Below are 25774 nucleotides of genomic sequence, written 5' to 3'. Positions count from 1 at the left end.
TCAGGCATGTAAACAGCATGGTGCAAAAATGATAAAAGGTAACATGCTACAAAGGGGATGGGAACTAAAAATAAAACAAACATAAAATAAGGTTTGCATTACGGAAGGTCTTCAAAGAGACGTTGACAAGTGCAGCAGTGGTGAAGCTTTGAGTTCTGCAAACCGCAGCAGAATCACAGCAATGCTGCATGTTTCATCTTAAAGTACTACATAAAAAATCACAGCATGACAGCAGAGAGGGTCACTTACATTGCTGGCTTGGGTCCATATCTGTTGTCAGCTTCACATAGTTGGATGGGAAGAGACCCACTTGTCCATTCACCTCCCCTTTCCACCAGTCTGGGTCTTCCTTGTTAAGGACGTTTATAATCTGGCCTTTATTGAATGCTAGCTCATCATCGTTCTGTGCAGTGTAGTCATACATGCCAATTACTTGGCACACTGTAAGATAAAGGAAGAGTTCCATAGTACTGGTAATATTTTGGCAAAACATAAGCTACGCGTAAACCTACTGCAAACACTACAGATGTCACAGGATAGTTCCAGGACACTACGCTGCTCTGCACCAGTACCACTGTGGTCCTGCACCTCTCTCCTCTTCCCCTATACTGGTACTTATCTGAGCCCTCACTAAATTGGCTCAAGGTTATTTAAAAAATAACAAAGACGTTCAGAGTAGCTTTATTCTCTCAGGCAGCTTACTGAGGGGTCAGGATCACAATAGGAAGGGCAGAGCACAACAGTGCGAACTGAGAACAGTGTAACCTACTGGAACTGCACCCAAGATAATTTTTCATAGGAAGTGCTCGACAGTAGGAGAAGTTTGGAAAAAAATTAAATTTGAACAAAAAGTCAAACACTTCAAGGATGTTAGCTTTCTACTGGCACTTCTCTTCAGCTTTATATAAACACTTTTGCCCACAAAAGCATCAAATTGATAGTACATTTATAAAATTAGCATTTTGCATCCTCTCCAACCTGTTCTAAATAAGTATCCTTTCTAGTAGAACTGTTCAATGGACAAAAAAGTCTGGGAAATAGACTGGGAACTTCCACTACCTGAAGCCTGAGAAAGGCACTCTTTTCTAATTAGCACTGAACATGCTCAACAGCTCTATAGAGCTATTCAGTAGAAAGCCAATGGTGATACCCTTGTACTGCCCTATAGACATTAGGAACACTAAAACTTTGGAAAGGTGAGAAAAATAAAAAGCATATGAGGTCATTTAAGTCCATTGTTGGAGCCAATAGGACTGTTGCCAGCAGCGTACTTCCTATTTTCTTACTATGAAACTCACCAAACCTGACTGGTTCTCAGGATACAGTTGCTTCTGTTCAATTATAATAGAGTAATTTTCTTAATTATCTAGAGCAGCAGGAGTGTTTATTTAAATATCTAATTTTCTCTATTTCTCTGATGGTTTCTCCATGCCAAGTCACAGGGCTTCTGGTATTTTGCCTTAAGCCACAAAACTACTATCTAATTAGCCTTGCTGTCAGGTTGTCTCTGTTATACTCAGTCTAAAATTTTCTTGTATTTTCATTCTTGCACACAGCCAGCAACTTACTTAAATTTGGCAAATAGTTCCTCCCTCTTTTTAGAATTTATATTCCAGAAATTATTCAACCCCTTTTAGTTAACACTTTGTGCCCGTTCACAAACATCATAATCAAATACACTTTACATTTAATGGGATCTCTGGATATATTTCAAAATTTAGCTTTGTTACTTGTAAAAGAGAAAAAAATAATACTAATAAAAATAAAAACTAAAAGGATAAAGGGGCATTCATCATACCTAATACATCAACTAATACATCAGCTAACCAAAGCATACATTTCCCTGACATACTGGATATTAATCAGCATTTCTAAAGAAAAATGTATAACTGTGTACTCCTGCTTTAGGTAGTTTTGTGCTAATATAAGCTTATATGTATGAACAGCATTGATGATCATGTTTCACTTTAAAGACCTGTGAATCCGTTTTACAATATTCTTGTTATACGTTTACAGGTTATTACTAATAATTATGAACAATAAAAAGTTTAAGCTAGACCATATAGTATGCACATTAAGAATTTTTTAACCCATTCTAGAGTTAACTTTTTCCTAGATTTTTTTCATTCAGATCTTTCTCCTCTGCTTCAAATAATTTTATGAAATTTGGTGTTGTCCAGTAGTATCAACAGTATCAACAGGATTCAAATGGGATCCAATGGGAACCCAAGAATGACCTAAAACCTGGGGAGGTAATTTAATAGAGTTCTTGAAGAACTGGGATTCCTTAGTTGAACTTGAAGAACTGACCTCATCTCGATCTTGTTTACACTTGGTCACAAAGCTTAAAACACACCTTCATCTTATATTGAAAGCTCTTTGAGTAGTCCCAGCAAGAAAGTTCTTCGCTTGGTTTAAACACCTAACAGCAACAGCTCCAAAAGCCACTGCCAACTACAGAAGCAGGCTAAAGCCTATCTTCTCTGAGCTCCAGTGCTTTTTAGCCATTTATTTCTGTTTTAGAAATACCGTCTATTGATTAATACTAGTCAACAGCAGAGGGAATCCAGGTTCTCAAGGTACACTCATGGTAAGTACAAGCTATAACATTGCTTTTCTTTAAACAAGCAGAATGGGTGAAACCCGTTTCCCCACTATTCCTGTACTGTGAACTTCCTTGTGCATGGTTTTCTCCAGGTAGCAGTAACAGCCCTTTTCATTTCTCAGAACCGGGAAGGACATGTTCATTATGCAACTTTAGAAAAGAACAGGTACAAAGCAGTTGGAAATTAAGAAAACATCCAAACTATAAAATAAAAGAGGCCATGCAACAGAATTGAAAAAAAAAAGGCTGTTTAAAACCATGCAGTTTGCGTCACAGTATGATGCATGGAGAGCACATACATCAAAACAAACAAAATGTCAAAGGGGAGGCTTTAATATTGGTAGTTTCTGATGGAACCTCTACCTTCAAAATCTAGACGGTCATGACACACTTAGACACCACACAGGACACCACCTTGAGCATTAGTCTACCCTTGTGAATGGCTTTCTTCAGGTTTTCCATGCCCAGTACTACAATAAGATTCCTCACTAACATACTTCCTCCATGAAGATGCTTCTCAAATGTTAACCTCTTAAACACTTACATTAACCACACTGAAAGTTAGACTACCTATGATAATAGAAAGACAAGATTGTTCTATTTCTTCCTCTCACTTTCCAAAATAACAGGTTTCCAACCAAGCTGAATTTGATAAGAATGAATGCCATTAAGATTTTGATGTTTTGTAGGCAATGAGAAAAGTGCTAGAAAGTTTATTCAGCAAAAGTTTTATTAGCATGTGTAAAAAAGTTCCAGACCGTCAAAATTCAAATAACAAAACCAACAAAAAAAATCCCTTCACATTGAGGTATTGTGTCTGAGTGCTGAGTTATCACTCTAACTACAGGACAAAAACTCATAGACAACCACCGCAAGTCTTCTGGGTGGCTTATGGAAGAAAATAAATCTATTCTACACATTTTTGATTCAACAAGAATCTCCTCCACCTGGCACCACACCAACTAACAAACCTAAAATAGTTAAAGGCTGTAACAATCACAAGGAATTAACTTTTTGTTCTCAGTCTTCTGCCTGGCTTTATACCTTGCAGTAGAATTCACCAGACTAATATTGCCCGTGGTGAAAATGTAATAAATACATTTTAAAAGTACAAACATCTATCAATTCTGTATCCACTCATAAGCCTTAAAATAAGTTGTTGTCTAGGACAAAAAGATACATCTCTTTGCAGTTTTCTCACACTTCAGCTTAGGAAAAATAGAATGTTCTGAATGAGAAATACATCAGCTGCTAAGCCCATGGACCATCCTGAACCCTTAAAAGCTTCCTCACTACAATTAGAGCAAACAAATAGGACTGATAATTTGAATATTTTACTCTTTAAGGTGTAACGTCACACAAAAAGATTACACCTGAGGGACCACCACAATAAATATACAGACCAACTGTATGCTTTTCTTATTTAAAAGTAAAATAAATAATGAAGAGTTTTACCAAAGTGGCTACTATGACATATATTTAATGTCTGTAATTATTTTTAGAAGTCTTACTGTAAATGACATGCATTACAAAAGAAACTTCACTAATGCAAACGCATTGCTTACCTGAAGGTAATGCTGTTGATTTAGGTAGCTCAGTTGGTGTAGTTTTACTGGTACCAGGGCTCAAAAGTTTTACATAATTAGCAGGGAACCATCCTATCTGCCGCTTTTTCCCTCGTGCCTAGTAAAATAAAAATAAAAATCTTTTAAGAGGAATAAGCACATCAGTAGATCCTTAGACAAGGCAGTTCAGCCAGTATCTTAACTACTTGCAGCCACGCTGACAATTTAGAGAAAGAAAAATTAATTTTATAAGGAAACAGTCAGCTATTTTCATGGTGATATTTTTATGTTATGATACTTCCCATTACATGAAGTAAGCTTTTATAACATCTACACAATTTTTACTACTAATTTGAGTAATTTTTCACTGAACAGTTTTCCTAATTTGTGTGCTTTATAATTAATACTACAATCCTGCTCCTTCTAAAAGATTTCTCGATTATTTTTTTTTTTAAACCATAACTCTAGAATGTTAGGCTAGCAATGGCAATAACGCATATCAACACTAAAATGCTTTTTATGATGGAAAGAACTGCATTTAAATTGATACCTAGATTGTAATAGTTTAAGTAGAGATTAAGATTCTCGATTACTTCTTTTCTTTTAAGAAACAGTTTCTACTTTGTAGTAGTCTCTCCTGACCGAACAACAGAAGCAGGAGTACAAACATTTGTCACATTAACCAAGAGTTAGAACTACAGTAAAACATTATGGTCTGAAAAAATGGGTCAAGTTCAGATTCAAATACAAAATCCCCAAGCCGGATTCCAATCAAACAAAAAGTAAGCTCTGGCAAATACAGATATATACGGGTAGATACTATCCAAATGATCCTAATTAACAGATGTTAAGGTTCTGGAAAGTATACCAGATGTTCTCATGCTCTCTAATCAGATAACATCACTACAAAAATGTGGTGCACACATGTATTAGTGTGCGTGTGGTCTGTGTGTGCCGAGAGAGAAACAGACTACCACACACCTGACCTAAAACAGGGCTCTAAGGTTTGTAACACAGCTGCAATTAGTCACTGTCAGAAAGAGGATACTGGGACAGACAAATGCAGGCCTGATCCAGTGTGACAAAACTTGTGTTACCAAAGCATAATAGAAATTTGACAGAAACTACATCCTGTTATTTCATCAACTGCATTGTTCACTGCAAATAAAATCAGAAGAAAAATCCTTTATTTTTCTCAGGTAAGAAACATTATTCTAAAACTTTGAATCAAATCTCTGATTCTAAATCTATTAAAACTATGTTAATAATTACTTTAGCCACTTATCCTTTTTTGTAGTTAGAATAAACTTAGAATTTTGAGCATGTAGAATATCGCCTTTAAAAACAAAATAGATATTATAACGCAAAAAATCATCTAACACATGTAAGTATTATTTAGCTACTTCCTTCCCCCTTTTTTTCTTTACTGAAAATGAAAGCATTTGATCTAAAGTGTTTCTAGATCATTCATTTTAAGACATTCTGGAAGACTGCACCCAGCAATGTAATGCTTAACACATTTGCCTTACTTTATTTCACCTTTACTATGACCTCTCAGACAAGTATGATCAAAATTTACTTTAGGCTGAAACTTAACAGTATATATACTTCTAAAAAAATCTGCCACTTTGAAATTAAATGCATAAAGAAATTAATATTAATGTCCTTCTCCAAATCTAGTCATCATATTAAAACTGCTTTGTTGTTGTTGCTTCTAGCTTTAATCAGTTCCTCAATCTATTTCACCAATATTGCTCCGTTAGCCCTTGTGCTCACATAACAAAGGAGCAAAGACTAGTATTACAGCCTTGGAACAGGAGAATGAAAGGAACAGGGAGGGGATTTCTAATGAAAAAAATAGATGGAAAACTAAACGTAAGATGGTAAGGTATCCAAAGTTACAGATAAGTACACAATAAAAAATTAAACTTAAAAAAACCTTCACTCTGCTCATTAGCTGTTAGCTGGTAATTGTGTCAGCTCTTGCCAAGTGAAGCTTATTTTGTGACTTTTTTGCACAATTTTGAGACTCAAAGTTAGAAGTTAACAACAGCATAAAGGTTAATGAGAATGAAAACCAAATATTGGAAGATGATTTATCCACAAAAGAGGTAGAAAAAATATCACCATGAAAAGCATAAAAGGTGGAAAAAATATCCAAATTTGAATTAGTTTGAACACCTACATTACAAACAAATCTATTACATTCATTCTTTCATATGTTGTTTCCTATTAAAAAGAAAAAAAAAAAAAACCTCATTCGGTGGTATAGAGGACAGTTGAAAAAAAAAAGCTTTTTCACTGAAAGTAATTGAGAATCAAAGTTTCAGATTTGTTTGCATTATTTTATTATCTGTTATCTTCTAATACAACACCAACACTCTCTCCTTGCTGATGCTTGCAACAGACACCATTATTTTTACTCTTCTACATTAAACTTAAGTCATTGCTGAGGTGGACCTATTATAATGGTAATCTATACTGTCACATTCATTAAGCAATTTGAAAAAGTGGTGGCCATCTCACAACAAACATTGCTGTAAAATACTTTTCAATTGGTCTTACGTTGGTCTTGCCTTACAGTGAGACAATACGTTTTCTTCCTGCTGTTCTCAAAATTATTTCAATTTCAAGGAATTGGAATGTAAAGGCATTTTACTTGTAATAGCTTAGTTACAAAACATTTTCAAAATTATTTAGCTCCAATGCAATCACCATTTTGAACTTTAAAAAAATATTACAGGTTATTTTACATGGAATTTTATTTAAAAAAAAAAAAGAATCAAAAAACAAACAACAACAGTAACTAACTTGGAGCTCTCCTTCCCACCAGCCACCTGGATTCTTCTTTCTGATAAGAATCAACTGACCAGGAGCAAGAGTAAGCTGTTCTGGACCCGTTGCTGTGTAAGAGGCAATAACTTGGGCAATTTCTGTTAAAGCAGAAAAAAAAAAAGTTATGTTAAAGCAGGAAAAAAAAAGTTAATCTGGAAAAAAAAAAGAACATATTCTATATGACATTAACTCCACTATTATCACTGGAACAGTATTTCCATTTTGTAATTCCTTCTATAAAACTATAATGTATTTATGTAGTTTCTTAAAAACAGTTGTAATTACAAAACAGATCAGATGTTCCTCCTTAAAAAGTTCACAGTACTACAGGAATAAAACAGAGGTGCAGCAGCTCTATGGGTACAATACAAAAAATATGTGAAACAGAGAATAATAATAATGGCCACCATTAAAATCATTTGGCTAGCACTTAAAATCAAGTATCACAACACTGTTTTCCAATAAACACCAATTTCCAATAATTTTTTGTATCATCCATTTGGACTATGCTTGCCAAAACGAGGAAGGAGATGGATGTTGATGATAATATAATGAAGAAGTTGTAACAACAAAGGTGCAAACTAATGAAACCTGCAAAAAATTTCTCACTACCAGACTAGACAAAAAAAAAAAAGGAATGTTTTTGAAATGTAACAAACAGGATTTATTTTGAAATCTTTGTTTCATGGACATTAATACAAAACTGGTGCCTTATTCAGTCACCTAGCAGCACAAATCTGACACAGAGTAATGGCAAGCTCACAATTCCCTCTCTGTTAAATTAGCCAAAGTAGATAAAGCAGTTTACTCCTTTTTACAGTAGTTGTGGAAAGATAGGTGATAATTTAATCACCACAAAGCCTGGCAGAGTAACCCATTTTTGAACAGATTTGAACTGACAGAAGCTTATAAACAGCTGTGGGCTTTTTTAATGTCCTACTGATAGCTTTTAAAGCCAAGTTTATCATGTCATCAAAACACGGTTAAGGTGATGGAGAATATGTTTAATACTCTGATTATCGGGAACCTTTGCTAAACAAAATATGGTAGTTTTTTTTTTTTTCTTTTGGTAAACTAAATCCAATAGTCTACTACATTTAAGTAGGAGTACAGAGAAGGGAGTGAGTATATAGAAGCAGTTCCCAGCTTTCACAAGGTCACCCATACTATGGAAGTTGAATAGTGCTGGGCACCATCCTACACAGCCGTCTCTGTCAACAAGCACCAAACCTCCACTGGCCATGGGAAACAGCAAAGGCACTCAGTAACAACATATCACCCACAGGCTGGTAAAAGAGGGGGGCATCTGCTGCTAATGGAGAGAAAGGGAGCAATTATTGAAAATGAAGTTTTTTAAGGAGAGGTAACCCAAAGGTATCTCCTTTGAAACAGAGAGAGGTTTTCTTGCAGGAGAGAAACAACAAAGTGTGTTGAGGACACAGGAAAACAATCAGATACTTTACTTGAAATCTAGAAGAAAAGGATGAGTAAGAAAATGAAAAATGAGGAGAAGTACTGAAGATGCAAATGAACAACATACAGAGGATGAAGAATTAGAGTGGTGACAAGCAGTCTGTGGTTTCTGGAAACAAAGACACATACAGAACTACCTATAGCAAAACTTCCCTCATAGAACCACAGAATGGTTTGGGTTGGAAGGGACCTTAAAGACCACCTGGTTCCAACCCCCCTGCCATTGGCAGGGACACCTCCTTCCAGACCAGATTGCCCAAAGCCCCATCCAGCCTGGCCTTGAAGAGAGGCACACCAATGTGAACACGCAGGAAAGGATAGAAAAAAGCAGGTGATGAAAATGCTAGTAGCTGAAAGTTACATTTTTACACGTGGATCTGGAAGTTAAAAAGTAGCATTTCAAGTGTGAAAGCACAAGATGGAAGAAAGAATTGCTAAGTAAAATACAGTACGTGATAGTAGGAGAACAGAAAGGTTTACAAACAGGAAAGCCAGCAGCAGCACAAGCTGTTCGGGATGTAGGCAAAGGAACTATTTGGCAGAAAACACGGCTACTCTGCTAAAAAGTCTGCAAGCTTCCTGCAATTATAGATTTTTCACAGAATCACATCAACTCCTCCACCTCAATGCCATTCAGAAAGCAAAATGAACACAAGCAAAGACACTAAATGTGGGAGTTTGCAAAAATCATTTTTTTTAACTATGAAAAGCCTATCTTACTACCATGACAATTATAATATTCAGCATATCATACTATGCAACTCTATTGAGGGAGCAAAAATCTTATAACTTGCATCTCAGAACAAGAACTTTCTCATTTTTATCTACAAAATTATGATCTACAACGCTCCAGGTATCAGACATCCCCTTTCACCAATAGGCAACATAAAGAATTTTTACTGTGGACTGCGTGTTAAACAAGCTACAATCTGAATTACAAGTTTAGCATCCAGCTCTTGCATGTCACAGAGAAGCAGAAAGTTGGAGAACACACTCAGCAAAAAGTTTTGTTTGTTTGTTTTTAAAAATGAAAGAAATAGTTTTAATTCCAGGAAGGACTTCTTAATTTTGATATATTTAAATACTGAATTAATAAGAAGAGATCAAATTTAGTTACAGGTCAGGTCAGGAGAACGTGTCTCTACCAAAACACATTCATTTAGAAAAAAAGAAATAAATGTCTTCTCACAGATATAATTGTCCTCATATAGCTGCTTAAATTCCAAAAGATACCATTTTATTTTCCCTTGCCCTTCAGCATACACTATTACCAATATCCACACACTCATCCTGCTGCTTCTAGAATAAACTGGAATATTTCACCTCATTCATGAGCATTTCACTTCTGTTGGCTGAGCTGTTGAAGCTCATTTATAGCAAAAACATCCTTGGATCTCCTTCTTGAGAAATAGGCAGGATTGTTCTCAAACTGTTCTTAAACAAGTTATGTGCTCTTGAAAATGGGAGGCAGGCACAAGAGCTCAGAGTCAATGTATGCCATATTGTGTATTGTTCTGGGCAAAATGCTGGAAAACCACAGTGTGGAATGTGTACTTCCAATCAGAGACAGTGGTAAAATTGGGCTTTTTGTAGGCTTCCACTGTTCTGTTTGATGATCTATCATGAAGCTTACATTCGCTTTTGAGCAAGCAGATTTTTATTCTCTAGCTATATGTTATTTTGATAAGATGATTGACAGATTACACATTTTTAATATAGATAACAGTTTTCATCAGTGCAAATTACTAAAGCATAACAACATATTTCATAATCTACAAATGAACAAGAGCAACCAATTTATTATTTCTATGGAATTCTATATTGTTTCCACTGAAATTTCTCACTGATTAGAAATAAATACTACTCAATAACAGACACAAGGTGCTGTCACTATATATGACTCACCAGGTTTCTTCCCTAAGCTTCCCGTTTTTCCAGCTGCTCCAGAAGCCTTGAAATAGAAAGTAAGATGTTTAGCACTCATAATTATTTTGTCAGTACATGAAAATGATTTAATACATTTTTCTTTAACACACCAATAAAGGATGTGAATAAACATCTCTCAAAGGAAGTCTCTGTTCTTGCAGGTAGTCTTAATATTTGAGATGGCAATTAATATATAGAAATAAATTACAAGTGGTGCATGGAAGTGTATAACTATATAAAGACATCTTTCCTGAACTCTCTTGCCTTTCGTAGACTGCAAATACCAATGTAATTCCAAATTACAGAGCATTTTCATTGTAAATCTGGATATCTACAAAATGTGAATTCTGCCAAATTGCATTAAAACAGTAATAGTAGTTTTCAACTCTACAAACAGTTGGGATTGCAAATATGCTTAAAACGCTAACCCACATAATTATTTCAATAATGTCCATAATTTCTAAAATTTCTTACACAGCAGATTAGCATAGTCAGTGCAAAAATCCTTCACTGCATCTCTAAGATGAGTTATCTGAACTTTGTAGGTGGTATGTGTTACACTGGTAAAAACTCCACCACCTTTTTCATGCACAACTGAGAGCATAGGAAACTGAACAGCAAAGTGCTATTTGTTTTGACAAAGGTAGCTATTTCCTCTAAATCTAGATGGGGTGAGATGAAGGATGAACATCACCATCATCCAGGCCAAGAGAAATGTAAGAAAAGCCTCTGTGAACACCCATGAGAAATCCAGCAAGCAGTGGAACTAGTTCAGTTATGTATAAGGAACCAGCTATACTGAAATATAAAATTTAGCATGAAAAGCTTTCATAATTTAAAAACTCAAAGTTCTTTTGCTGAAAATCGTCCCTTAAGGCCACCAGTCATTTGGAAGGAGTTATTTTATTTTTTTAAATGATCTTGCAGATCTAGTGCTATACATGCAATCAGAGTATTCAAAACCATGTGTAACCTGGACTCTACCCCTTGTACACACCCTTCTTCAATTATCTTGCCAAGCTTTTTAGTCAACACCATGTATAGGACAGATTCCCTGATCCCCTAAATAATTACCTCAGTTTCTTCCCAGAACATTGTCAGACTTATCTTCTACAATAAAAATGTCAGATATGGATAACAGCAACATATCAAGCGTAAACTGTACTTTGGTCAGAAATATTGAATATCTGTAAAATCCTTTTTCCTTCAAGGGAGGCTCACAACACTTCAGTCTCCCCACAACTTCCTCAGGATCCTCCCCACCCATTTGGAGCCTACATGAATGACCTGAGGGGTTTCAGAATCCCAGTTCCTCTATGGAAAAGATCAGTTTCATCCTCAATATTTTCCTTAATTTGACATTTTAAAAAATTGTGGATTCTGACACAGAAATTAATAAAGACAGTAACTGAAAAACTAGTTAAATAACTGACAATATAGGGCCATTTTAAATATGTATATTGGTTTTGAATGCCTCTATAAAATAGTTTATTAGGAAAATACCTGTCTTGAAGATTATGTAGCTGCTTTATGACATCAACATTTTGGTCATTTTCCAGCAAAGCCACTGAAGAAGCCTGACCATTCAGACTGAACTATAACACTTCACAATGCTGTATTTGTCAGCAGAATTGGCATGGCTTACCCTATAACCTCTAACTGCTACTGGAAGATGAGAGTGGGGAAACGGGATGGGGATGGTTTTATTTTGTTTTTTTATTTAACATCTGGCACAAAAGCATTTCCATACACACTTCTCTTTGACATTTTGCAAGTTAAATTTTGGGAAAGATTGTGGAAAGTGGATACTTTATATTAAATAACACTTGGATACTGCAGTCTCAGTGAAACTTTCTTGTAATTGTAACTGATTATAATTACTTTCTAGAAGGCCAGCAAATCTTCCTTTCTTCCCTAGGTTCCCTTCTTTCTCTTCTGCCCTCTACCTTTCTTTATGACCATTGTGACCTATATCAACTAACAAAATGAAATAGGAAAGCATCATACAGAGATCAGATACAAAGACTAAGGTTAGGTCTGAGCACAAGAGGTTCCATGCAAAGTGACTGTAAGCACATCCACAGTCCCGAGTTGGGAAGATTAAAAGTTCTGGAACCAAGAGTGACAACTGACACTGACATGACAGCATCAGGAATCGATACAACTTTGGTATGTGTTTTTGGCAAAGAACCACCACCCATTAAGAAAGTTGTCCAAAAGAACACACTCCTTCCAAACATCACTCAACCAACATCCTCTTTGCCAGGTGAGGCAGGTATGGGCAGATAAAAGGCTGTGACACTATCCTTGCAGTTTACTGGTGAACATATCAGGGATATTTTGAGAGAGGAATTTCAAAATCACATTGACCAGACTGAGTCTGATTTCTCTTTGAAGACTCTCTGAACCCTTGGTAAAAAGCAGAAGAAATACATAGAAAACTCCTTCAGTGCTTCAAAAATATCTAAATTAATAAATAGGGCACTTAAAGATGGACCCAACTGCTGGCTACCTGAAGAGCTGGAGAAATATTTTGTATCCTTTTGCTAAGAGAAACGTCATAGAGAGGAAATACCTCATTCTATTTCCCTTTTGTACACCTGAGATGCTAACTGCCTGTGAGGATATTTTGTGACAAAGGATAAAGTCTCTTGAAACAGTAGAAAATAACTTGCTTTGCTAATTTAGTAAGACACAGCAGTAGAATTGCCAATTGTGTTGTACAATGAGACCCTTAAAATCCAGAGTAAATATGTTCAGACTGCTAAGAGTTTTCAGAACATTTATACAAAGTTTCACACATTGAGGGGTCTAAATTTTTGTTCTTCCAACTCTACCCTATAAGCCCTGTACCCTAATGCAGAGGTAATTATTACCAGTCTCAAGGAAAGGCAGGGTAAAATAAAAACCCGTTACAGATCTGTATACATCTACCTCAATTTACTGAAAACTCCAATAACAGACCATCAACCAGGATAGTTGTTTACTTGAAGAACATAAGGACTTTGACTTTGTTAATGTGTTGAAACTGTAAGGGACAGGAAATTCTTTAATTTAGTAGCTTGAGGCAAAAGGGTAGTGCTATTGAAAGATCAGCACTGCCTTTAATTTTTCTTCAGGCCTGAGTCAACAGTGCATAACACATTAAATTAATTTACTTTTTTAGTAAGATTTTTCACGATCAGCCAGCAGCTGTCCAAGCACAGCAGCACATCTGAAAGTTAAGACAGCCACTATTGTGAAATCCTTTTTAAAAACTGGCTCTCTGAACAAGCTGAATAGCAAAACCCTGTATGTGTAATGGCAATTATCCACTTGGAACAACAACTGTGGGGCATGTGAATCACTTCATGAAAACAAGCATCCTGAATACAAAGATCTCCATGAGCTCTGTGCTCTTTCCTCCTTTTCTCATCAAGATTTTATCTGAAGATGTGGTTTTCATCAGCAAAAAGGGCAGTTGGAGCACTTTTTGATAAACTGCACTTAGTTGTTTGAGCCCCAGACAAGCTGAGGCCAGAGAAACATTAAACTGAGCTCTCTAATAAAGATAGTTTTCAGTATTAAATGTCTATTTCTGAGTTCTCTACAAAGACTTGCCAATATGTCTGCCTGTCCCTCACCAGACAGGACAAGCATCTGGTATGTCCAGTCCTTAAGGGCACACAAAAGGCAACTCACCATACCTGAATATAAATTCGCAGGTTTTGTGACTACACTGTGTTAAGAATATCTCAAGGGAAAACAAAGACAGGTCCTTCAAATTAAACTTAACTTCAGTTACTTTTCTGCTAGTTAGTGCTAAATAACTAATTAGTAACTATTACTATCCACCTATGAAATAGGCCTCACAGGGCTTTAGGAAGCTGACACTGCAGGTTCCCACTCATCAACTACAATATAAACTTCCAAGTAATATAAAGAGAATTAGGGCTTAGTTTCATGACCACATGAACTTCCACAGCTAGGGAATTAATTATCTTTACACATGCTTCTACCACCATGGGGCAAGCCAACATCTTTTTGATGTATGTCAAGAACTACTGGCAGGGCTGAACTATAATCCACATCCTGCACTCCAAAAGCACGCCTGGACTACCTCTACCCTGCCTACTGAGGCAACATCACAACTTGCTACTGTAAAAAATTTACTCCAGTTGACAAAAAGACAAGCTAGGCTGCTATGGTGGGCACCATAGTGCTACAACACGTGACTAACACAGCTATTAAGTACTCCTATTTTAGTCTGGGACCTGATTCAACTTCGTCTGCTGCTCCACAGTCTAGAGATTCAAGAAAAGAGTTACGTGATGCAAAATATAGATAAGAAAACTTTCTAAAATGCTTCTGAAAGCAGTATCACACTACTATTTCTCCCAAGGACTGTAATACTAAACATAATTAATGATAATTTTTTGATCCTATCTCAGAGATGTTATTGACGCTTCTCTATTATCTAGAAATTTACTACATAAAGTCTTTCTACTGCTACTTGTTTCACTACAGGTTTCATTCTTCTGCTTTTCTGTAAACAGAAGCAAGTTTAAGGAATGACTTTGCTCAGTCTCCACAATTGCAGATTACAGTCCTTCATCGCTACATAAACACAGAGGTCAAAACTTATGGAAAAAGCCTTACGACCTAGATTTCTAAAAATCCAGTAGAGAACTTAGGAGTCTTGTTTGCATTTAACAACTTCAAAAACCCTATTATTCTTAGAGACACAAACAAGAACTCCTGTCAAGAGATTAGTACTCTATACAGCTGACACTAAGCTGATTCCTACTGGTAGGTTTCAAATAGATAAGGAATATAATGAGAAAGCATCTTTCTTAAGAATACCTAAAAAGAAAGAAAAAATTTAATATAGACATGCTCTATCAGATTATTCCGGGATAAAATCAGATGAGACAGAACCTCTATACAATAAATAACTTTCACATAAATTTAGCAGTTAGCTAAGTTTTGTTGCCAAATTTGTTCCCCTGGACTGCAAGAACACTGTAATAAATACAGAAAAAAAAAAGATAATAAACTGAAATATTTCCCTTACTATCTTTTTAAAGAAAATAGCAGTAAGATACAACTCAGTCATTAAAAACGTACCTGGAAAACCAAGTAATCACAGCTATTTTGACTTGTCTCTACAAAACTGCCAAGTTAACTGCTAACATATGCAAGAGTCATTTTCATAAATGGTTTGCAATGTTACTTAAGAACTTATGTTGTGAAATGTAATTATTTCTGCTTTTTTCCAACTTCACATTCAGTAAATATTTTTCATTCCCTTATGTACCACTGACTTGCAACTATCACTGCAACACCGAATAAAATGTACCTCCCCCCAATTCAATTTTATAACAACTCAATGACTCTACCTCAGAATCTTTGAGTCTCACATAATTAGATGGGAATACTCCTGATTTATCACCCAGTGTTCCTGTCCACCAGTCACCATCTTTCTTTGTCACAAGAATCATATCACCTTGCTGAAAGGTTAGGTCTCCTTGTTCAGAGCTCTCATAAGTATACATAGCAACATACTCTGCAAGAGGAAAATAAATACAGAACATGGGAAAACACTTGATAAACTGCTCAATTATCATTTGCAAAACCTAATATAATATTGTCTATCCAAAGGCTAGATAGAAGATAAATTTATTAAATACTTTATTGATAATTCCTCAATATTTAATACATAAAATGAAATCTTACAGAGCAAAACTAAATACAAGCTATCAGGAGGCAGCTCGAGGGAAGGAATCTTTTTGATAAAGTAATTTGCAAGTACAATTTAAATTTACATACATTATTAGTTTATATCAGAAACTACTTTGAGCACATTTCTCAATGGTTTCTGTTTTGTGATGATTACTAGCATTTTCAGTCTTGGGGACAGAAAAATCTCAGTAACCAAACATCTGTAGATACAGTCTTCATCTTACATATGCTGTTTGGCTCTCATGTACAATGAATTCTTTCATTACTTGAGGCTTTGCATGAAGGGCACACATCTCTTTGCATCTTATGCAACAGATGGCTGGGAAATGTCAAGACAAAGCCTGAATGTGTTCTGTTTTGTTAAAACACAGTCAACTACTTAGTATTCAAGTGCAAAAACACTAATGTAGACTGACGTTGAGAAACGCAATGCATAACTGAATCACAGAACTACATGAAAAAACTCTACACAAAGAACTACGAAGAATTTCAGACAATTCAGTAACATTTTTTATACAGCTTGATAACATTCTTCTTTAACTGAGCATTATCACACTTGATGTGGGGCATAAAACAGATCACTGACTATTATATAATCTGTTTCTAGGACCGACTCTGGAAGTAAGAGCAGTTCACAATACTTCAGGCAGACTTTCATGAACACTTGACAAAAACATGCAAGTATTCCATTACAGCTGACAACTGTTCTATTTGCTTGAACACTAAATCTGACCAAAAACCTCAGCTTTATTACTGAAGTTCAGCAAGAACTCAAACCACAATTACCATCCTTAATGAAAGATAAGATATGGTTTGTCTAATGACTGCAGTTGAAGAACACATAGATCTGTTTGTACACATGTAGACACATACATTAAAATTCATAAAGTATGTTAAATGCATATACATTCTCTTAAATCCTCTACACCTAATGAAATATGGATTTAGCATCTTCTATTCTATTGCTCTAGGTGACCCTGCTTGGTAGGGGATTGGACTAGATGATCTCCAGAAGTCCCTTCCAACCTCAACCATTGTGTGATTCTGTGTGATTATTTCTTAAAAATACAGCTTTTTGGACATGTTTTTACAAAAGTTGTCTTCCCTTTTAATACTAACATATAACCTGAGATATTCCATGTTTAAAAAAAAATAGCATTTCTAAATTGCATTTCTTGAAATATATAGCAAGCCAGACTAGTTATATTTTGAAATAACTGATTATCTCACTTTCCATTTTGGATAGATCTTTAACATTCTCTTCTTTTAATTTCTCTAGTGCTCAATGCCAGTGGCAAATTAAGTACATCAGTAACCAAAGAGATTCTTTCACTTGAAATTGCATGTAGAATTGTAGTTGAAAAGCTTCAGGTGTTCTGTAGAGATTATATAAAAATGTTCATTTGTAAACTATATTTAGATTAATTGATTTACTCTGTAATTTAAATTAACCTAGCTGGCACTGCACTGAAGTGGATTAAGAGTGCCCACAGTCTGTTAACACAGCTCATATGGAGGCATTAACCTCCAGTTGAAGAGCAGTAGCAACCAGGAATGCAAGTTTTTAAAAACCCTCCAGAAACCTGACAATCGTCTGTGCCCCATGCTCGATCCCTAAAAATGAGGGGTAGCCTTGGCCATACGGATCACAACTTTCAATTAAAGAAATTACAGTTTTAGTGAAACACTGGAAATGAGTTTTGAGTGCAATTGAGGCACCTATTAATAATTCCTGACATCATGAAGCATATATAGGGATGTGTTTATTTGGACCGCTGCAAACAAACATCCTAAACACTTCCATTGGTTACCAAAATATTTATGTATGGAACAGTAGAAGAAATTTTACTAGCATGTGAAATTATTTTTTCTACATAAACATATACAAATTCTTACTATAATCATTTTAAATCATTCTAGAAGCAAACTGATTTGCACTTCAATTTTAACAGGCCTAATCTTAAAACAGGCTTGTTTTGTTGATTGTAGGCTTCTTTCTGGTAATATGTAGACTGCTTATATTTCATTACGTGGTAAAATACTGTTAGTGCTATTCAGTTTGGAATGCTTACCTTCACCTGACATAGTTGCTTTTGCTGCTGGTGATGCTACTCTTTTCAGACTAGCAGGACTTTCTGAAGAACCAGAATCCATGCTTTAGAAGAGAATAACGGTTATTTAAGAAATTAAACCTCTTCAGAAGATGCTTACTGTATTTTAAAACTAGAATATGCATATACATTCATAAGCAATTCCCTTAAATGGAGATAGTGAATTTACAAATTAAAGCTTCTACATACAATGGCTAGTCATGGTTAAAATTAGGTAATTGCATTAAATATACAAATTGCTACATCTCCTCTTTTCCCTCAAGAGAGAAAAAAATCTAAAATCATTCTTATTTATTTAACTAATGTTAATGTTGCCTTCACGTTACACAGAACCAGGTTCTGATTGTTTCATCCTCCAAGAGTAATGGTAAGTGATTAAGCTTTGAGGTATATCTTTTTATTTTGGGGAAAGATAAGCTAAGACTTACATAGATGTAATTCATAATATCCAAAACATTATTTTTTTAGTTGCAAGTCACATAAAATTAAGAATTTATTAAGCTTTAGATCTTTGTTGGTGATGCATTGTGCAAGGAGAACTGAGGTCAGCTAACATATTCCTAACCTGAACTTTTACAGTTGGAGGTCAAAACACCCCAGAGAAGAGTTGCATAAAATTATTTTTACGGAGTAGATTCCAAACTTTAAAACTCAAGTGTGCAACTCTTCACATTTATTTAACCATTGCATTATAGACATAAAGTGTGGTAAAAGTAAATACAATACCTTGTTGACTTCCTAATGGGGCCTGAAATAAGCTTCACATATGACTTAGGAAACCACCCCTTTTGTCCTTGAACTTCTCCAAACCACCACATATCTTGCTGCTCTAATACTGTGATGACATCATTTTTGTTGAAATTAAGGTGGTTGTCTTTTTTCGCTCTCCAAGGATACAAAGCCTGGGCTTGAAGTCCCTCCACTTTTTCGCCCTAATTCAGTTTTGAATAAAGAGAGAGTAATCAGTCATGCACCACCTTTCATAAAGAAAGTTCCTTAAGGAATTTTATTCTTATGCTACTTATATAGCAACAAAATACATAGACTTTTCCTCAGCTGTATAAAGCAAAATATGTCAATTAAAATTACAAAATAATACAAGAAATGTTCAAAGTCCTCCTACATTTCTATCTGTTAATGTGTAAACACTACAATGCAAAATTATCGGGGTTTTCGCTTTTTTACAAGTTTTACAATTAAGATATACGTCTTAAACCTTGATGAAGCTATTTTGGCAGTGTTTGAAGTAAACTTTATGGAAAATGATGCTTTGCTGCAAGTTATGTATTGTATATTCCAACTTTTTTGTTTTGCTCTAAGACACTAAGGTATTTAGCATTTTTCAGAACAACACATTAGCTTACAAGAACAGAATGTCCAGTTGAGGAAAATGTAGTGCCTTAACGGATGGACTGAACTCATCTGATGTGAAGCTTTGCCATTGCTATACCACTTAACCACATAATCCACTTTGGAACAAAGGTTGTTTCATGTGATTCAATAAAAGCCAAAGGAAGTGACCCAAAAATAGCACCCTGCCAAAACATTAAGACTGGACCACCACAGTTGTAAAAAGCCAGCACAGCATAGCAGCCTCTTCATGTTAAATTGTGCCACTTCCACTGACTCTTTATCACTCCAAACCGATATAGTTCACCACCAGAGGACTGTTTTAACTGCCAGTGTTCTCTCTTTGCTTTCCAGAAGTTCATGCTGGGTCAGAACAGTTTTAATGAACATAGCTACTCACCTGACCCAAGACAGGAGAGGGAGATGATCCTGTAACAGTGGCAGGAGTGAAAGCTGATCGCTGCCGCAACTGCCCTGCACTGGGAACAGTCAAAGACGGCTGAGCTGCCCAGGCATCCCAGTTATCTGTCTCTGGTTTCTCATTAGTGTTTGTTGGCCATCTGAAAATAAGCAAATGACATTATTCCTATTATTTTCAGGTGAATAACAATGTTCATGTGGGAAGATTGTACAGAAATAAAGTCTATATTCTAGGTTTCTTTCTTGTAGTTGAATATTCCATGAGTTATTAGCAGCTTAACTCTCAGGTGGAAGTAGTGCAATCAAACATAGGGTTATAATAAATATATCTCTAAAAGGCGATCTCTAAGAACAGTCGCTTGTCCTTGCTCATTTACAGCCAGCTATTCCTTAATTTAATTTCATTTTTTAGGTGTGCTCCAATACAATGAAAATAGTAAGTAGTACAGCCTATATTATGTGCAGTGTAAAGAGTTAACTTAATAGAAAATAGTCATAATTCAGTACAAAACTGGTTTGAAATCTTCATACCTGCATGTCAAATACGCATCATTTCGCTGCTGCTTATTTTCACTATTAAAATCCTTACCTTTTTTTTTTCTTCTTAAAATTATCTCCTATAGACTTTTTTCAGCTTTTTAGTTTTATGCTACCTCTTATCCTTTTTATGCTATCTCTTGTCCTTCAAAATGTCTACCAAATCTCAAGATTCACCTCAAAATACCCTCTTAAATGAACAAAATTCCCTGACCTCTAGGAGCATGAACAAAACACACAGCTTAAATCTAACTCTTTAACTGTTTCTTGTGCTATTAGTTGGAATAATCAATTTTTGCCCACCCTGAATATAATAGTGCCCGAAGGCCACAAACATCACTAACCCGTATCATGTCAATTAGTATATGTCGTATTAGTATAAATATGTCATGTCATATTAGTATAAATGTTCTGGGTATTGAAACTGAAGCACTGTTTATTTAAAAACAATAAAGCACATACATGCCAAACATCTTCAGAAACCTCAATATTTAGTCTTATCCCTCCCTCACCTCTGAGATAAGTACTTTTTTTAGTAGAACAGAAGAAGTTTAAATATCCAGTAGTACTACTGCAACCTACTTGATGAAAATTTTGAATGGTTGATCAATACTGTATACAGTTAATAAGACATCTTTGGAAGGACAAATGTTCTACTTCTATCAGCCTTATTAATGTTGTGATAAGGAACTAATAAATCATCTTTTTATTTTAACTCTGTCATTAACTTATTTTGCATAATCCAAGTTGGAAACCTTCAATGAGGGTTGATGTCAATCAGTAAAAGATAAGAAAGGTGAACTTCTTGGGATTTCTACCATGGTGTCACCATCCTCACTTAGAAATGTCTCCCATTTGTGATGTGTCCTTCTCTACTGCTCAGACAGACATGATGGGAGCAATTTTTTTGTTTTGTTTTGCAATCTGTGTACTCTGTGCTAACTGCCCACCACAATCCAGTTGATTAAAAAAGACTCAAGCACATTTGAGGTGATAATCACTACCCAAACATACGTTGAACTGAAGTCTGCCCAGTTATTGGCAGTTGTAGTGCACTCTGTAGACGCAGGAGTTCCTAGTGATGTAGTTGTTTCATGTACAGAAACTTTAGGTGCAGCAGCAGCCTCAACTACTGGTTTTACAGATGCTGGAACTTCATTTTCAGGTATTTTCTCTGCATAGTTTGCAGGGAACCATCCAGTTTTTCCCTTCAATTCTCCACCAAGCCACCCTGGTTCTCCAGTCTGGCTTTCATCCACCTGTAGATGCATTAAGTTAGAAGGTTAAGAAACATAACATATAAATGGAATTTTTACTTGACATAAAATCCTTTTCATCCACAGTAATTAACTTTCTTTACTTACAGAGAAATTATACCTTCATTATAAACACAAGTTCCACCTATGTAGAATTTTGTTGTTATTATTAAATGTACTGTTGGAGGATTATGTTGTCAGCTATTCCTTCTATGGCATATCAATAGCTGAAGAAACATTTTGCAATGCAACACTGCTTTGCAATTCGTTTTTTTCAAAAATCAAAAAGGTTTTCTTGGTGATGAGGTATAAAAAGGTTCATTTCAGCCCTAATGCATAAGACAAGCATAGGTTTTTAAACAGTTGCTTGAAAGTCTGTCACAGTAAACCAGACTTAGAGATATTAGTTCTGGAGACTTCATTAAATATTGCTATTTCTGGTTTAACTAATGCAACATGCAGATTTTAACAAGTTTCCCTAGATTTCCTTTTTCAGAAAATAGAACAGAAACACAGCATATTAAAATTAACCCGTCAAACAAATTCAAAACAAAACAAAACAAAAAAAATCTAATGTATTTATTCAAATTAATTCCACAGTAAGAAAGAATTGCAGAAGAAAAATAATTCACCATTGCTACCCCTCATGACTCATGAATTGATAGCACGGTTAAACACTGACAAGGCATCTGGAGGCTGCAGAAACTTTTTTAAAGAAAAAAGGCAGTAATTTTATTAGGGGTAATTATAATAATTATGGTAAGTTTGGTGATCTAGCCATCTAACCTCTTCGATACTCTAAAAGAATTTCAGTTTTAAGAGTTTAAGCAAACCCTTATATACAAATATGTCTTGCACCTTTTACATGTAAATAATGTCTACTATCTACAACTATCTGCTGTGCATAGCTGCAGATTTCCCTAGCAATGATCAAGTCAGCAGTAAAACCAGGCTAGTAATGAAAAGTCAAATGACTAGCCCTACACAAGGACTGTTTTTGGCAAGAATTTCTCTCATCCGTTTACTCCAGTAGTAATCAGTATTTTAAAATACTTAGAAGTTTCAAATGAGAGCATAAATCAAGAGTTTACTGGTGCAGTTAACAGTACAGCAGTCATTGAGAGATGCTTAAATCTATAATTTGAAATCACTTGACCCTACCTCCCAAGCATCCATTATCATCTTGAAGGATTTGTTGTTAACAGTATGCTTCGTGAGCTAAGGAATTAGCAATAGTATCCTTTTCAGACATTGGGGTTTTCAGAATATAATGACATTATACAGCAATGGCATACGGTAGTATCTCAAGCTAGTTGCTCTGACAGTTGGAAACACACCTATCTATTTATTCTATTAATTTTAACAATATAAACTGATCAGCTATTTGTTTGCCAAAAAAAAAAAAAAAAAAGGAACAGTGGCAAAAAGAACTATTTGTGGCAATGGTGTAAACGAGTCGCTTTAGATAAGGGTGGGAACATTGTTTTGCAGAGAAGTGACTCAAACTGAAGCAGCAAAGCCTCTGCCTCTGATTGTCCCTGGGTTACTCATTTGAGCTGCTGATAGATTGCTTTGCTTTACTTCATGTGTTGACTCTTTGACTGCCTACTATTGTAATTTCTATCCCACACTCCTCTTTTGGTGCAAAACAATCCATTATTTCTGCTTTTTGTTGCACCCATCTTCTGTCTCAGTCCCTATTAACTCAAAGCAAAATGAATGGAGTACATGCTTGACCGGTTCAATGTGGTTTTACTGCAGTGCAGAGCAAAATTTCCACTGCAGCACTGAATAGGATTGCTAGAGAAGCAGTATGAGTGATGGGAGGTCACAGCAGAGGGTGAATCTTGGGAGAGCGAGCGAGAAATGGACTATCAGAACCTGATGCAAAGTTTAAAATCTAAACAGTAATAATACACACATAGTTTTGACTCTCATTCAGTTTTCAGGTAGTAACTAGAATCATTAATATACAAAAGAATAAGCACTGAAAGACCGAAAATCTGTTACCATGACCTTCTAAAATGGACATCCTTGAAACAAATCACAGCAATACAAAAACCACTGTGAGTTTTCAGAAAAAAATGTTTTGTACAAGCAGACAAAAAAAATACCAAAGAGATTTTGAAAGCAACTAATTTAATGTCTCCTTAGAAGAGTTTAAGTTAAAATAATTCTTAAAACAGCTTAGGATACTCAAATGTATGCTTATTTAGTCAAATTAGGTTTTCATCATATACTCATGAAAAGACACTTTGAAAGATCATTTTCACTTTATAATTCATAAAAAATGTTCTCTCAGTCATTAATATAAAATACAATCTGCATCTCTTTTTGTAGTACAGTACTAGAACTTTAAATATATACCTTCGAACCTTTTAAAAATTAATTTGTTCCAATTTCCTTATATTTTTACACCCACCATCCCAAGTCCCTACAACAGAATTTTATTCCAGATTATTTTTTTTTCAAAATACAACTACACTTTAAATGTACACCTGAACACTGAATTACAGCATCTATTTTTCATTTATTTAACTTACTTTAGAGCCACAGCTTACAAATTCTCATTCCCTGTGGTTCAACACAACAATTGACAGAGGTAACAGCAATACAACTCTTAGCAACAGAAGCATTAGGTACAGTTAATATCTCTGTCAGCTTTGCAGAGGCCTACTCTACTTTGAGCTGGCTTGCGTATCACTAGCAGTTCATGTACACAAAAACAGAAGTCCTGCTTTACAGTAGCAATTAATTCTACATATGAATTCAAAACCTAATACTCTCGAAAAAGTATTTAATGAAAGCTAACCAGAGTATCATAGTCTGTTTTGTTTAACTACCCATCATATCATCGTTTTAATTCTACTTCATGTGTAGGCCTTTGATCTAGCTACTCGGAGAATACTGGATTTCCTAGTACAATGCTGAATATAAGCCCTGCACGCCAGAGGCCATATGTTGATTACGCCTACGCAGGGTCTAACACAACAAGGCTGCCTATGTACCCAATACAAAGAACAGTCCTTCTAACTTTCACAATCAACAGCCAACAAAACTGACAACAAACTACCATTATGAAATTGACTTAGACTTCCCATTTAAGCTTCTTTTATGAACTTTCTATTTAACTTATGTTCTACTATCATAGCCACTGCAGTTCAGTAACTCAGTAATTCAACTGTATTTCACTGAATTATTCTTAAGTTTATTTAAATAAGCTGAATTATATCAAAGAGTGCCAATAACAACAGAATCCATTCACTTACTCCAAGATGGACCCTAACAGCAGCAAATGCCAGCAGGACTTGTTTTGTCACAGAGCTATCCAAAGGAAAAGAATTCTACACATCGCATACACATACCCATACACATAATAGAAACATAAGTTCTTGAATAGACAGCCCTGAACCAGGCATGGCTTTCTTGGCTCAGAATATATTTTGTTCCCAGACAAAAGCTTGGTTAACTTATAGTTAGGGTTATAAATCAATCTACATAGTGAAAGGAATCACAGTCTTACAGTGGAAGTTATTTCAAGTACGTAAAAGGGTAAGAAGCAGAGAAAGCAGAAAGTTAAGATACAAAAATCCTTTAATCAAAAAGTAAAAGCGTTTTTTAAAAATACAGCCCACACCCCACACATTCTCTAAACCATTTCACACATATCAGTCCTACAGATAGCTAGCACGTGTATTGGAAAGTAAAGCAGAAGAAAGCTCTCCTCATCTACACTTTTGCAAATACTTCTTTCAGAACGAAGCCTCTTTCTTCTCCTTCATTCCTATCAAGACATACCTCAACATTCATGCGCAGTGTGAAAGTATATTACACTGTTGTCAAATGCTATTTACAAGCTATACACCTATTAAAGTCTCAAGTCATTCTGACATAATGAATTCTGCAGTCCTGTTTAAATCCAGGATTTAGGCCTGATTTCCATGTGCTCTGTCAATGGATGTGTGCTTCAGCTGG

The 25774-nt window shown here is 35.4% G+C and overlaps 1 protein-coding gene across 8 annotated transcripts in view; it reads right to left on the bottom strand.

Annotated features, from left to right (window-relative positions):
• The window catches only part of ITSN1 (intersectin 1), a 127634-nt gene that overhangs the window by 23059 nt on the left and 78801 nt on the right, over window positions 1-25774 (bottom strand). For all 8 annotated transcript variants that reach the window (XM_035545846.2, XM_035545848.2, XM_035545853.2 and 5 more), the window contains 9 exons: window positions 21558-21802; window positions 19987-20146; window positions 18963-19168; window positions 18198-18280; window positions 15783-15949; window positions 10384-10429; window positions 6982-7103; window positions 4171-4288; window positions 250-441 (listed from right to left, as the gene is read on the bottom strand). In XM_035545846.2, coding sequence (XP_035401739.1) covers window positions 250-441; window positions 4171-4288; window positions 6982-7103; window positions 10384-10429; window positions 15783-15949; window positions 18198-18280; window positions 18963-19168; window positions 19987-20146; window positions 21558-21802 — 1339 coding nt within the window. The remainder of the gene's footprint in view (window positions 1-249; window positions 442-4170; window positions 4289-6981; window positions 7104-10383; window positions 10430-15782; window positions 15950-18197; window positions 18281-18962; window positions 19169-19986; window positions 20147-21557; window positions 21803-25774) is intronic.

This window comes from Cygnus atratus, chromosome 1 (assembly GCF_013377495.2).
Source record: "Cygnus atratus isolate AKBS03 ecotype Queensland, Australia chromosome 1, CAtr_DNAZoo_HiC_assembly, whole genome shotgun sequence".
Lineage (NCBI taxonomy): Eukaryota > Metazoa > Chordata > Aves > Anseriformes > Anatidae > Cygnus > Cygnus atratus.
This window is presented reverse-complemented; position numbering and strand designations above follow the sequence as displayed.